The sequence below is a fragment of the Sturnus vulgaris genome, chromosome 5 (genome assembly GCF_052056855.1).
Source record: "Sturnus vulgaris isolate bStuVul1 chromosome 5, bStuVul1.hap1, whole genome shotgun sequence".
NCBI classification, from domain to species: domain Eukaryota; kingdom Metazoa; phylum Chordata; class Aves; order Passeriformes; family Sturnidae; genus Sturnus; species Sturnus vulgaris.
Window position 1 is genome coordinate 62,369,644 of NC_142247.1, and position 13,207 is coordinate 62,382,850.

The following is a 13,207-nucleotide window of genomic DNA, read 5'->3' on the forward strand; positions in this document are numbered from 1 at the left end:
TGCAGCCAGCACAGCCCCTTTTGCTCCATCATGGTGAAAATTTTCCCATCTTTGTTTCACTTTACATGCAATGTATTTTTCTTAATCTCATTCTGACACAAGCATGGAGTGCAGAGTCTCTGTGTCCCCCTTTTGGAGTGGCCACCAGCCAATGTCTGTAACCTGTTGGATGTGCACAGTTTGGCAGGGCAGCTTGAAAAGGCTTGATGATGACAAAGATTGCTTTTGTCATGATTCACTTTCTTCTCCAGCCTTGGTTTTTGAGGGTGGTGGGTGTCAGGCTGGGTTTGGCCAGCAGGAGTCACTGCCATGGAAAATGTCAATGTGATCAATTGGACATCTCCTAAAGGACCAACAGTAAGGGTTTTTTAATGGATAATATTAGCTGACTTCACTATTGTAAAGAAAAACAAGCTGTTGAAGGTAAAACTATTTAGAAAGGAGAAGCTAAAGCAAGGTTTTGTGCTTGAAGAATATTCCAAATATCCAGATCTTAATTAGGCAAGAAATTTAATTTGATGATTCCTCACCACAAACCTTGGGTGTTACAGATTTTGGATTGTTGGCCAAGAGCAAGCTATTTGTGGTGTGGAAAAAAATAGGTGTGATAAAAAAACAGGTGATCTTTGACAAAAACTTGTGCTCTCAATGTCACCAGTGATATGTGAGCAAAATCTAGTTTAAATCATCCTGACCAAAAAACAAATTATATCTGAGAAAAAAAGGTCAACTATTGTTGAATGGAAATAGTTGGTATTCACTGACTCTCAAGAACTTTAATAATTTTTTAAATTATAAATATCAGGAGAAACCTCTTTAGACCTCTTTAAACCTCTGTTAACTGTGACCAAAAAAAAAATCAGTCATGCCCTAGATCCACCTTTCCAATTTTGCAACCATAACACAATAAAAATCCAGTAATATTCATAGCTAGGCTTACCTTAAAATAATGCTCAAAATCCCTGCAATGTGCTCTTCCTCACAAATGTAATCAACCACTGGGAAGTCCACTATACAGCCCTGTGCAATGAGTGGCATCATCTAGAAAGTTAATTTGCAAGAATCTGTCTTTGATTGTGCCAGCCTTTGCAGCCTAGGCTGTGATTGGGATACTAACTTCATTTTTTTCTTTTTTTGGTTACATTTTACCTCGTTTCCTGCCGTTCTGAAAAGAATCAGAAACTGATGTGTTGTTATTGATTTTAAGGTCCAGTGCCACACGTTTCCGCTGGAGTCAGTGCTACTACACAGCCCAGGATGAGTGGGCCTTGGACAACATCTACATTGGCCAGCAGTGTCCCAGCATGTGCAGTGGGCATGGCTGGTGTGACCACGGTGTTTGCAGGTATGAAGCATTTGTCAGTCCCTCCTAACAGTGCTCTCCTGATGTTGGAACATGGAAACTAGGAGTTGAGCTTCCTATGCTGACAGGCACTGACCCCCAGGAAAACACTGCTTTGGTCCTGAGGCTGTGGAGAAGGCTTCCAAAATTGAGTTACAGAATTGGGATCATGGGTGTGTAGTTTGAATAGCAGTGTGTAGTATCACGTGGTGGAAAATTTGGAATTTAAGGTCTTAGGATATAGCAACATACAGAGAGAGCAAAATGGAGGTTTTAGGGCTGAGGTTTTGTCTTTCTTCTTCACCTTCTTCATAGGTCTGGGTGATTTTTTGTGATTGGATAGAAAAACTCGCATTGTGGGTCACAGGTGATTAGTTATTGGGTTAAAAGTAAAAATAATTTAGGTATTCATTCTTAATTGGACCATTTGGCCTCAAAAGGCCTTGTATAGACAGATATGTCTTTTAGCTTGTTAGTAGAAGTGCTGTAGAACTCACTGTAACATAGATAAGAATTAGTAAACATCTAAGTCTGAACAAGAAATACCGTTACTTGTGCATTCAGTCCTGGCCCTGGCAAGAAAAAGAAGATAAAAAGCAATATCCTGATACTTCAGGTACCCTACTGTTTTCCATACTTTCCTTTTCTTGGCTGTTGCTCTTATTTTTGGATTAAATATTAAAAAAAAAAAGCGCACTACGAGGGGTTGACCATTCAAGCAGCATTAGCCACCAGTTGTTCCACACCAGTCTGTCCAAGAAGCTGCACCCTTGGCAGATCCAAGCACTGGAAGAGCTTTCAGTGGCACAGGGCTGCCCTGCTGCAGATGTCCTGGTGGCCCCTCCAGCCCTTTGCACAAGAACTCCAGCTCAGGGCCAGAGCTGCTTTGCTGGGTCAGAAGTTTGCCAGAGACCAGCTCAGCTCTGCCAGAATAGGTGCTAAACCAAGGACACAGACTGCTACTCCCTGCCAGCTTCAAACTTTCTGGACACCACAAGGGTTTTAAAAATAAAAATAAAATAAATACAGAGTTTTCCCATTTTCCAGTTATTTTGGTTTATTTCCACAATACAAAACTGTAATCCCAAAATGATTTGTTATTTCACATCGAATTTCATAAGGTCAGTGCGCTACCTTAACTAATTGTTAGTATCAAATAAAGTCCTTAAAATTTGTTATGTTTATGCTTCCTTCCAGGTGTGATTCAGGGTTTCGGGGTACTGAATGTCAGCCTGAAAATCCCCTCTCTTCAACCATCATGTCTGATTTTGAAAACCCAGATACCCTGAAGACGGAGTGGCAGGAAATTATTGGGGGAGAGATCGTCAAGCCTGAGGAGGGCTGTGGGGTCATCTCATCTGGCTCCTCACTCTACTTCAACAAGGTACTACAGAGGGCTGGGGGGCTGATAAAGGCACACACTGCAGGTTTCTGTGGAGCATGATGTGGCTGTGTGGCAAAGAAAAGGGAGGTGGCAGAAAGCTGCACGCAGTATTAGTGCATTAAACAGCACAGCTGTGCTCTGCAGGTAAAGAACAAAGCAATCAAAAGAGGGAAAGATGCAGGCACTATGTATTCAAGAAATAGCAGCTGTAATGAAAGGTAGTAAATTGCCAGTGTGCTGGGAAGTGTGGATATTCACAATGTCTTACTTGTACATTTTCTTTTGTAAGACTCATTTCACAGCATCCAACAGCTCCCATTTGTTTCTTCTGTACTGTCCTGGCTAAGAGATGGGGAAAAGATGGCTTTCCTGGGCACAAGCAGCTTAATTTGAGGTCAGAGGAACAAAACTGTTGAAAAAAAAACATTTTTTCAGGCTTTTAGAAAATGGTTTACCTGAAGGAGATTATTCTTTTGTATAACTTGGATACTTTACAGACAAAAAAATAATAGAACAGGAAATAAATATAGGGAATTCTGAAAATTAGTAGCAATTATAGCTAAAATAAAAAGAGATCTTTATGACCAGATGTAAGATTATGCATTATAATCACAGATTTATTTTTGCATTGTTTCTCCTCAGGTCTAGTACTAAGGGATTTTTTGTTCTTAATTGAAAGGAAGAGTATAAATGCAGCTATGTGCTTCTCTTTTAAAGGTTTGATCAAACTGCCACTGCTGTCATGAGAACTAGATTAGTCCCAGAAGAATAACCCAATACGCAACGCTGTGCAATTGTGTGTTGTTTACCTCATTACAAAAATCTAACCCATGAAATAATTTTCAGCACTCCTACATAGTCTCACATCCAGCTCCCCTGGAAATAGAGCTCTGCACTGAAAATTTCATATTAGACCAATCAGTCTAACTAGCTAATTGTGATAATTGGATTTTTATACATAATTGTCTTCCCTGTTAGATGTTTTTCCTTCTGGCTCAGTTCCTTATGCCAAGTTTCTCAAAAGTAGTTCGCTAAATTAGAATTAACCTGCTATGATCTTTCTTCTGATTCCTGCTAAGGAGGAGTGAAAAACTCATTTAGAAATTCTTGGCTTCTTTCTATTGATCTCTGAGGGTTATGTTATCACGCATTTCTTGAGTAGCAGCAGTCTGTGTGCTGTCAACAGAAGGTGGTTTATTTAATTTTTGTTTAGATCTTTCTCAAGGTGTCTAGGGGCCATACTGGTAGATAATAAAAAATTATTTTTATAGTTGCCAAACAGTTCTATGTTGTTTTGGGGAGCTCACATTCACATTTCTTTTCATTTGCTCAAACAGACACTTTTTATTTGAATGTCTAATGTTTGCTGCCATAATCAATTACTGCTGCCAGAATTAATGTTGGCTTTGTTCTGACAGCCCTCTACCTTTTATTTTACAACTCATTTTAATCAATTGTAGGTGTGTTCACAATTCAGAGCTCTTTCAGTTAGCCCCTGCCATTCCCCTGAGGATTTTTGTCACTCGTGTCCTCTCTCAGTTAACCTGGTTCTGTGATTTGGCAGGCAGAGCTGCTGTGGGGTGTAGGTATGGAAATCCCACCTGTGATAGTTTTAGAGCCAGAGCTTGGCTCACTGCAGGTCAGTATGCTGGGTGTCCCCAGCCAGCCAGGACACACCAGCCCATGGGACAGCAAGGGTGTTTGCATCCTTTTTACCCTCTACTGGCTTGATTTGATGGTGATAGTTTCAAATTCCAGTGTCTCCAGTGAAGCTGTGAAAGCAAATCAACCAGAGATTATCAATGTCACCTTGGCCAGCATTAGCCACATGGGGCTGCTCCAGGAAGCTCAGGACTGCATCCCAAGGTTCTTCTCACTCTCATGGCATCATTCAGGAGGGAATTCCCATCTCAGCTGGGAATAAACCAAAACAACAGGAACGATTCCAGACTAATTCAGTAAGATTGTGTCCTGTATGAGCTTTTAGAGAGTCAAAGGATTCTTCACAGGTTTTACTGCCTTGTCCTCAGGGGTACAAGCCAACAAAACTTCAGGCCCCCATGTATTCAGCTTCCAGAAGTCAGTCTCACTGTGTGAGGTGGCCTATTTGGTAGGATCTACAAATGAGCTCAGCACCCAGGCTGTTACACCAGCAAAGCAAAATGTTCCGAGGAAGAAAGCAGTAGCCATTTATCTCTGCTGGGTTTACCCTCAGCTGTGTAGAAAGAAGAAAGAGGTGATGAACAGAACAGGATTTAAATTCATCTGTCAACTTATTAAAAAATGCGGGTGATGTTTTAAATCTTAGCTCCTAAATCTTGTAACTTGTGTTGAGCTAGATCACGTCACTGGCTTATCTCAAGTTTGTTTGGAAATTTGTCATAAGGATCCTGAATGTACAAGTGAGAGAGAAAAGCACAAACATTACTTAAAATATAGGTGTCATAACTTAGCCTTGGTTTTCATTTTTTAAACCATTTTATGCTTGAAGTTGGACAGAACCACTGGGGAAGGGAATTAGAAGCAGTAGGCATGATGACAGTCCTGGTCCATTTTGGGGGGTAGTGCCAGCTTGCAGCTACTTTAATAAATGCAGAAATATGATCCCTGCATCCACTCCAGCTGTACACAAATGGCTTTTCCCTACCTATAAGAGCTGTGGCAGCATGATGCTGGGCTGGGGCAGGGCTGTGCCAGATGCAGGGCATGCAGGTCACCTCTCTGGGGACACTGCTCCCATCCTGTGTCCTGCCTGTCACAGGCAGCCTCATGTTCCCTATCAGCATCTTGTGGGCTTGTTGGTGTGCAGGTCCACAAGTTCAGCCTCAAGCCCCAGGGCACAAAGAGAAGAGGGTGTGGGATAATTTCAATTACAATAAAAGGGTCTTAAAGCTTTTTTTTCAATGAATGTTCTCTGTCTTCTGAATGTGCACTGAGTGACCACATTGACCTCCTAAATTCGAAAAAATACTTGAAAACGCTGTTCACTAAATTTTACAAGGCTATTTGTTTCTCTCAGCTATGCTTAGGTAAACTTGAAACTAAATCCACAGATTTTAGTTGAGACATTCCTGATTTACAACACTTACTAGGAAAAGAATATAGTTTTGTGTGCAAACAAATCTTATTCAGCTGAAGCATGAAGAGAAAATGCCACTCCCCGGTTCTTGAGTAGGAAATGGACTTTGAGCAAGGTATTAGAGCAGCTGATTTCAGGTGATTGGGTAACCTTATACAGTGCAAGATTTGACCAGGGAGATAGGACTAGAGAAATGGCCTTTTACTGCTCTATGCATTATCAATAGAAAGCTGAATACTTAAAAATTTAGCCCGGGTTAACTCAGGATATCCAGCACCTGCTCTTTGTCCTCTGAAATCACTTGGGACCATGGGGGAATGAGATTAAATTCTTACATGGAAATTGTGTTGTGAAGTTGCATTGTGTGTTGAAATCTAATAATAAAGTTCTTGTGAGATCAAATCAGGGTGACGTAAAGGATGGCCAAGCAGAATAATTGAAAAACAAAAAAAGCCAAGTTGATATAGAAGTCGATGTCCTCCATGTTGTGTAATTTTGTGCATAATATTAATCTGTGATGAATATGCCTACTCATCGTGAGAGTGCCATAATTAAAATTATTATTGTCCCTCTGTTCTTTGTATTGTAGGCTGGAAAAAGACAGTTGGTAAGCTGGGATTTGGACACAACATGGGTGGATTTTGTGCAGTTTTACATCCAGATTGGAGGAGAGACTTCTTCATGCAATCAACCCGATAGCAGAGAAGAAGGTGTGCTGCTGCAGTACAGCAATAATGGTGGGATCAACTGGCAGCTACTAGCAGAAATGTATTTCTCTGACTTCAGCAAACCCAGGTATACTTTTGACCTAAGTTAACTAATCCATATGGCATCAGCTTTTAAAAATATATATTTCTCAACTTTTGAAAACATGAATAATAGTTCAAGGTTATAATGCTTAGAAGTCATCATTATATAAAAACCTTTTCTGTCTGGCACAGTAAACTCCTGTCACTAGGAATGGAAAATGTAACGAAAGTACCCTTAAAATCTGTAATACAATATAAGATTTCCTATCACTTACCTCCTATGTGAAATATGAATAAAATACTAATATCTGCAAAACATTAGCAAGCAAATATAGGACTTGCCCAAAAGAAGTGTAGAAATCTTCCATTTCCTCTGACTCTACTTTTAGATCTAATGAACATGTATTAATGTTATATGAAGCAAAAGCTCCTTTAAATAAATATTTAAGGAGGAGAAGAAATAATGTTCAGCCGTTCAAATTTGTTGTCAGATACCTTGTTATGAAAATTTAAATTGTGTTTGTCTGCATAGGTGTTAACATGATTTCTATTACCTGTAGTCCCTATCTTTCTACGTACAAATAATTTTATCTTCTCATCTTGTCATTTTGCATTGCAATGAACAATGCTTTCAGAAGGATTTCTGTAACTTGGCTGACTGTTCTTTTCTAGAGGTGATCTAGGCACTTGGAAGTATAAAATTGAATTGAATTTGGAATAGAATAGAATAGAATAGAATAGAATAGAATAGAATAGAATAGAATAGAATAGTTTCAGGTAGAAGGGACCTACAACTGTGCTCAGTGTAACTCCACCCTAGATGCAGAATCAACATTTCCACTTGTTAAATTTAATCCCATGAACCAATCCCAATGCTCCAATCTCTCAAGATTCCTCTGCAAGACCTCTTGACCCTCAAGGGAATCAATAGCACCTCCCAGTTTGTATTAGCAGCAAAAAGGTGCATTCAACTCCTGCATCCATTTTACTGATAAATACCTTGAACAGGACTGCCCCAGGACTGAACCTGAGGAGCACTGCTGGTGACCAGTCACCTGGTAAATGTGACCCCATTCCCTACAACCCTTTGAGTTCTGCCCTTCAGCCAGGCCTTCACCCAACATGCTATGAACTCACTCATCCCACAGGTGGACAACTTGTCCGTAAAGATGCTGCAAGGTACAGTATCAAAAGCCTCACTAAAATCCAAACTACAGCTGCCCCCTTCCCCTCATCTACTAGGTGAGTGCTTTGGTTTCTACTTGGTCAGAATTACAGGATACACCCAACAAAGAAGTAAATAATGAAAGCTTCAATACTGGACTACCCAATACATTTTTTGGCAAAACATTTGCCCTTCTGAGCAATGAAGAGTGATGGTCTTCACTGAACATAACTATGCAGATTTAATTTTCTCTTGATTCAAATGTGGCCCAGATCTCATATTCCTATTCTCCAACAGTAAATCTAGGAATTCTCTGGAAAAGAACTGAAAAATAATTCCTTCTCCTCTCTGCCTAACTGGCAAGTGAAGAGGAGTGCATGGTACATGAAAACCATATATAAGTAAATAAAGATATAAATATATAAAGATATGAAGAAAGAGTTTGTATGTATAAAGGATTGGATGTATAAATGCATATATATGAGCTGTCTGAAATAGGACTAGGCAAGTAACTAATTATTGTACTTTTTGACATAAGTATGATTAGGCTTGAAACTTGATCTTTCATTTAGCATCACTTTTGTAAGGTGTTTTTCTAAGTAGGACATAAAGCAAACTGAGCAGACCTGAAGTTCTTCTACAAAGATCTGTATAGGAGGGCTGAAATATTTTTACCCAAAGAAAACTGCTACATAATCTATTGCATTGTAACAGAAGGATGCTTTTGTCTACAAATAGGACCAATCAGCAGAAGAGAATGAGAAATTAATTTTGCTAGCATATGTCACTGTTACTTCCTGGCATCAGAGAAACATGAAGATCTGCTGAACATGGATCAGCTGAACAGTTTAATTCAAAGCTAGAGAGCTCAAATCAGTTCCTTATTGTGCTTGGCAATATAGCAATAGAGCATAAAAAACAGACATTGTCTTGAAGAGTTTACATTCTCCACAGACAAGAAGAACAAAGAAGGCTTCTTGATATGCAGTGTATAAATAGGTATCTAGATATATGGAAAAAGAGAATATAGCATCATAGAATCATTAAAGTTGGAAAAGACCTCCAAGATCATGAAATCCAACCTTGACCCAGCATCACCATATCAATTAAATTACAGCACTAAGTGCCATATCCAGAGGTTTTTTGACCATTTCCAGGGATGGTGACTCCTCCAGCTCCCTGGGCAGCCCAAGGAGCCCCAGTGCCCGACCACCTTTTCAGTGGAGAAATTCTGCCTGTTGTCCAACCTGAACCTCCCCTGGCAGAGTTTGAGGCAATTTTCCTCATGTCCCTGGTTGCCTGGGAGAAGAGGCTGATTCCCATCTTACTACAACCTCTTTTCAGGTAGTTGTAGAGAACAGTGAGGTCTCTGCTGAGCCTCCTTTTCTCCAGACTAAACAACCCAAATTTCCTCAGCTGCACCTCATACGAGTTTTTCTTTTAGACCCTTCCCCGGCTCCATTCCCTTCTCTGGACACGCTAATTACTTGTACACGTTAAGACAGATGCTGGTTTTCCTGTCTCTTTTCCCTATTGAATGACATATTTTTCTACAAACTGTGTTCTCTGAAGTTCTGCTCCACTTGTGTTGCTCAGGTTTGTCTATCTGGAGCTGCCAGCTGCAGCCAAGACCCCTTGCACCAGGTTCCGCTGGTGGCAGCCGGTGTTCTCCGGGGACGGGTACGACCAGTGGGCCATCGACGACATCATCATTCTGTCAGAGAAGCAGAAGCACATCATTCCTGTTGTTAACCCCACTTTACCACAGGTAATAAGCAAGAGCAGGCTGTGGGCATCCCCATGAAACAGGAACTATCCTGTTAGGAGATTTGTTTCAGTACAGTTTTCTTTGAAAATACTGGGTCTATTCAAAGAGACAGCTGTAGTGCTTGCAGCTGCAACTCTGTGTGGGAATAACCTGGGTTTTTCCCACAGGCTCCTGTGCTTTGTGACAGAGGATGTAATGATGTGTCTCTGCAAAAAGTCAAGAGTGAAGTTTTGGAAATTAAAATTTTTTGAAAACTACAGGAAATAAAAATTGCAAAATTTGAAAGTTCATCATTTTGGGAATTATTCTGAAGTCACTGCAAGGTGATAATACCTCTGGCTTTCCTTTTCATTTTTAACAGAACTTTTATGAAAAGCCAGCATTTGATTACCCTATGAACCAGATGAGTGTATGGTTAATGCTGGCCAATGAAGGGATGACCAAAAATGAAAGTTTCTGCTCTGCCACCCCTTCTGCCATGCTCTTCGGTAAATCAGACGGAGACCGGTTTGCAGTGACTCGAGATTTGACTCTGAAGCCTGGATATGTCCTGCAGTTCAAGGTATTCCTTAAACATAAATCTGTGCAAGAATATCAATAAAACTGCCCTTAGCCAATACTTGCAAGATGCCACTGGGGCCACAGTTCAAACGAAGGTGATAAATTAGACAATTGCATAAAAAGATGTGAAGAGCACAAGTATGAACCCATATAGCATAAAATGCCATCATGCTTTCTAGCAGTTTTAAAGCTTTTTGTTCTTCAGCACATTTCAGAAGTGGGTTGAAGTGACTGTCATTGTATTCAAGTCAGTACTAGGAAATATTACTGCACTGTCAAGCGAAAAAGGATTTATCCTGTCTAGGGCTCTGTCAGAACAAAAGCTCCAATGTGGTTTGGGGAAATTTTTTGTATTTTAAACTATTTAAAGACTTACAAGCTGCTCTGTACTCCAGTGTGGGTTTTTCATATAATTTACTTTTATTATGTCAATGAATATAGGCTCCAATTAGCATTTTCTTCTTTAAAGAGCTTACAAAAATTTCAGTGGTCTGACAATACATCAGAATATCGGCTCCAAAGAAAGTGTATTTGCTTTGACAAGCTCTTGTTTCTGAACCCTAATCAAAATTTTATTGAGTTTATAATGAAATCCCATTGGTGAATTCTGGAAGTTGGTTGCAATGCAATTTTAATGAGCTCCCCACAAATACACGGTCCTTACATAATTGGTGGATACAGACACTGAATAATTTACAAGTGGAATTATTAAAAAGATCAGATGTTTACAGGCAGCTTTTCAAATATAACTCCCACAGTTCTATAAATAGGAAAGTTTGTTAGAAATACTGGGATTTGTAAAATAATCTAATTTCAACTAAAAGATATGCTAATAAAATGCTATACAAACCGAGGGATTTCAGTACAATTTTCTTGCGAGTATTGCACGTAGTTTTATACTTTAAACTGTCTTACACCCAAGAATATCTCAGTATACAAATATCATTTAGCCTGAAAAAGATGCCATTTGCCTCTTCACCACCTTCCTGTACTTCAGTGACTAATTCTCTAGATTTAATGATCAACAGCAATATAAAAATCGTCTAGGCTAAAAAGAATCAATGATTAAAAATATACAGCTTCCATCACTGAAGCACTTGACAATGTAACATAACTATACAAAACATAAGAATGTGTCACAGAACTCACATTGTGAGTTCTTTATAATGTCTATTATTCAAGGACTGAATCTGTACTTTTTGGAAAGCTTTTCAGCCTGCACATAAATGTGTTAGTCCTGTTTGCATGCTTTCGTGAGTGTGTAAAATTTCCATTTAAAATAGCAGACTGGAATAATTTTGCATTGATAAGATCAAAGACAGTAATTTGTTAGAATTATTTCATTTTACATGAATGATTTTGTTGTACATTTTACATTCTACAGCTCATGTAGAATTTCTGCCATAAAATAATGAAAACTAATATTTTTCTGATAGCTTGAAGAATGAAACTGAAACTTCAAATCAACAGTTGATTTTAGTCTTGGCTACATCTTTGTTTCACATTTTAATATTCTTTTTTTCTTCTTAATCCAAATTTTACTCTGTTTTTGGGGGCCCAAACTGCCGTGCCAACTCCTAGGCATCATTCCTGCAAGGCCAGTGGCAGGGCTGTGGTTAGGGCTAACCTGGGAGTCAGGCTGATCCTCTGAGCACACTGGGCTGCAGATGGGATGGATCCCAGAGGATACAGCTCTTTCCACTCCTGGGCATGCAGAGTTTGCTGTTTGGGGCTTGCTATGCACAGGGACCCTTGGAAAGTTCTTTGCACCTTTTTGTGTTCTGAGCTCAGCAACCTTGATGAAGGAATGGTGGGGATTTGCACCAAGAAATGTCATATAAGTGTAGGAAACAGATTCCAAGCATGTCACTGTCTGCCAGCAGGGTTCAGAGCAAGTGCTCAGAGCATGAAGCCTCCCAGCACAAGAAATCAAAGGTGGTTTGCAGCCAATAAACGCTAATAACAGCACAGGTTTCTTCCTATCATTTCTGACTCTCTGCTTCTTTGCAGCTGAACATTGGCTGCACCAACCAGTACAGCAGCTCTGCCCCCGTCCTGCTGCAGTACTCCCACGATGCTGGGCTCTTCTGGTCGCTGGTGAAGGAGGGCTGCTACCCTGCATCCCCAGGCACCAAGGGCTGCGAGGGCAGCTCCCGGGAGCTCAGCGAGCCCTCCGTGTACCACACCGGAGACTTCGAGGACTGGACAAGGGTCACTATTGTTATTCCCAGGTCACTTGCAGCCAGGTACGGTGCACTGTGAAGTAGTGATGCCAGTGGGACCCGTGGATTAGCTGATTTAGCTGCTTCTAGAATGGTACATTAGGGAAAAGTTGCAAAGCTGTGAATAAGAGCAGTGTTAAAATATTGCAGATCTGGGGAAAATATACTGTGCTGCCCAAAGCAGTGAGAATTTTCCATTTTAAAGGTGTCAGATTGGTCTACAATAAATAATTGAATTACAAAGCAGTGAGGAACCCAGCACTTTTTAATTTAACATCAATCCTTTCATTGTCTTTATCCATGTCCGCTAGGTCAGAGGCACCAGCAAGAGCGTAATAAGTCACATGAATTAAATAAGCCATTTGAACAGGATTAATTTTAGTTACCACTGGGCAAAGAAACTTTAGCAAGATATTTGAGCTGATGCATAATGTGCTGTGCCACTGAAGGCAGCTGGGACAGCCAGAGGCAAAGGAAGGAAGAATTGTAGTTGTGCCCGTCTGCAAGCACAACCTCAGCATCAGATTAATACAAGTGAGAGAACATCAGATAGTGGAAGACACAAATAAGCCTTGAAATCAGGAGGGTTTTCTCAGTCTTATCTGGGTTTGACTGAAATTTCTCACTCCCTTTACTATCTGTTTACTCCATCAGTAAAAAACACCCTGATCTGATTTGTTGGATGCATCAAGCACTGCCAGCACAGCCACCCTGCCAGGCCTCTGGCCATGTTCCCCTGCCTCCTGCCCCTCTGCAGCTTCTCTAGCGCTGCCTCTGGGTTTCTGACCCATCCTCCTCCCTCACCTCAATCCCATCTGAGTGTGTTGCCTGTTTTGTAGCAGGGGAGCCAGTGCCTCTGCTGCAAGGACTTGAAATAGCGGTGTGTACCATAACAAGTTTGTCTTTTCTTCAGTAATTAGCCAATAAAAGCAGGTGC

The 13,207-nt window shown here is 40.4% G+C and overlaps 1 protein-coding gene across 2 annotated transcripts in view; it reads left to right on the forward strand.

The window, feature by feature from the left end:
• The window catches only part of RELN (reelin), a 274,669-nt gene that overhangs the window by 197,405 nt on the left and 64,057 nt on the right, over positions 1-13,207 (forward strand). For both annotated transcript variants that reach the window (XM_088165846.1, XM_014869033.2), the window contains exons 23-28: positions 1,208-1,345; positions 2,540-2,726; positions 6,395-6,600; positions 9,316-9,487; positions 9,849-10,049; positions 12,059-12,294. In XM_088165846.1, coding sequence (XP_088021972.1) covers positions 1,208-1,345; positions 2,540-2,726; positions 6,395-6,600; positions 9,316-9,487; positions 9,849-10,049; positions 12,059-12,294 — 1,140 coding nt within the window. The remainder of the gene's footprint in view (positions 1-1,207; positions 1,346-2,539; positions 2,727-6,394; positions 6,601-9,315; positions 9,488-9,848; positions 10,050-12,058; positions 12,295-13,207) is intronic.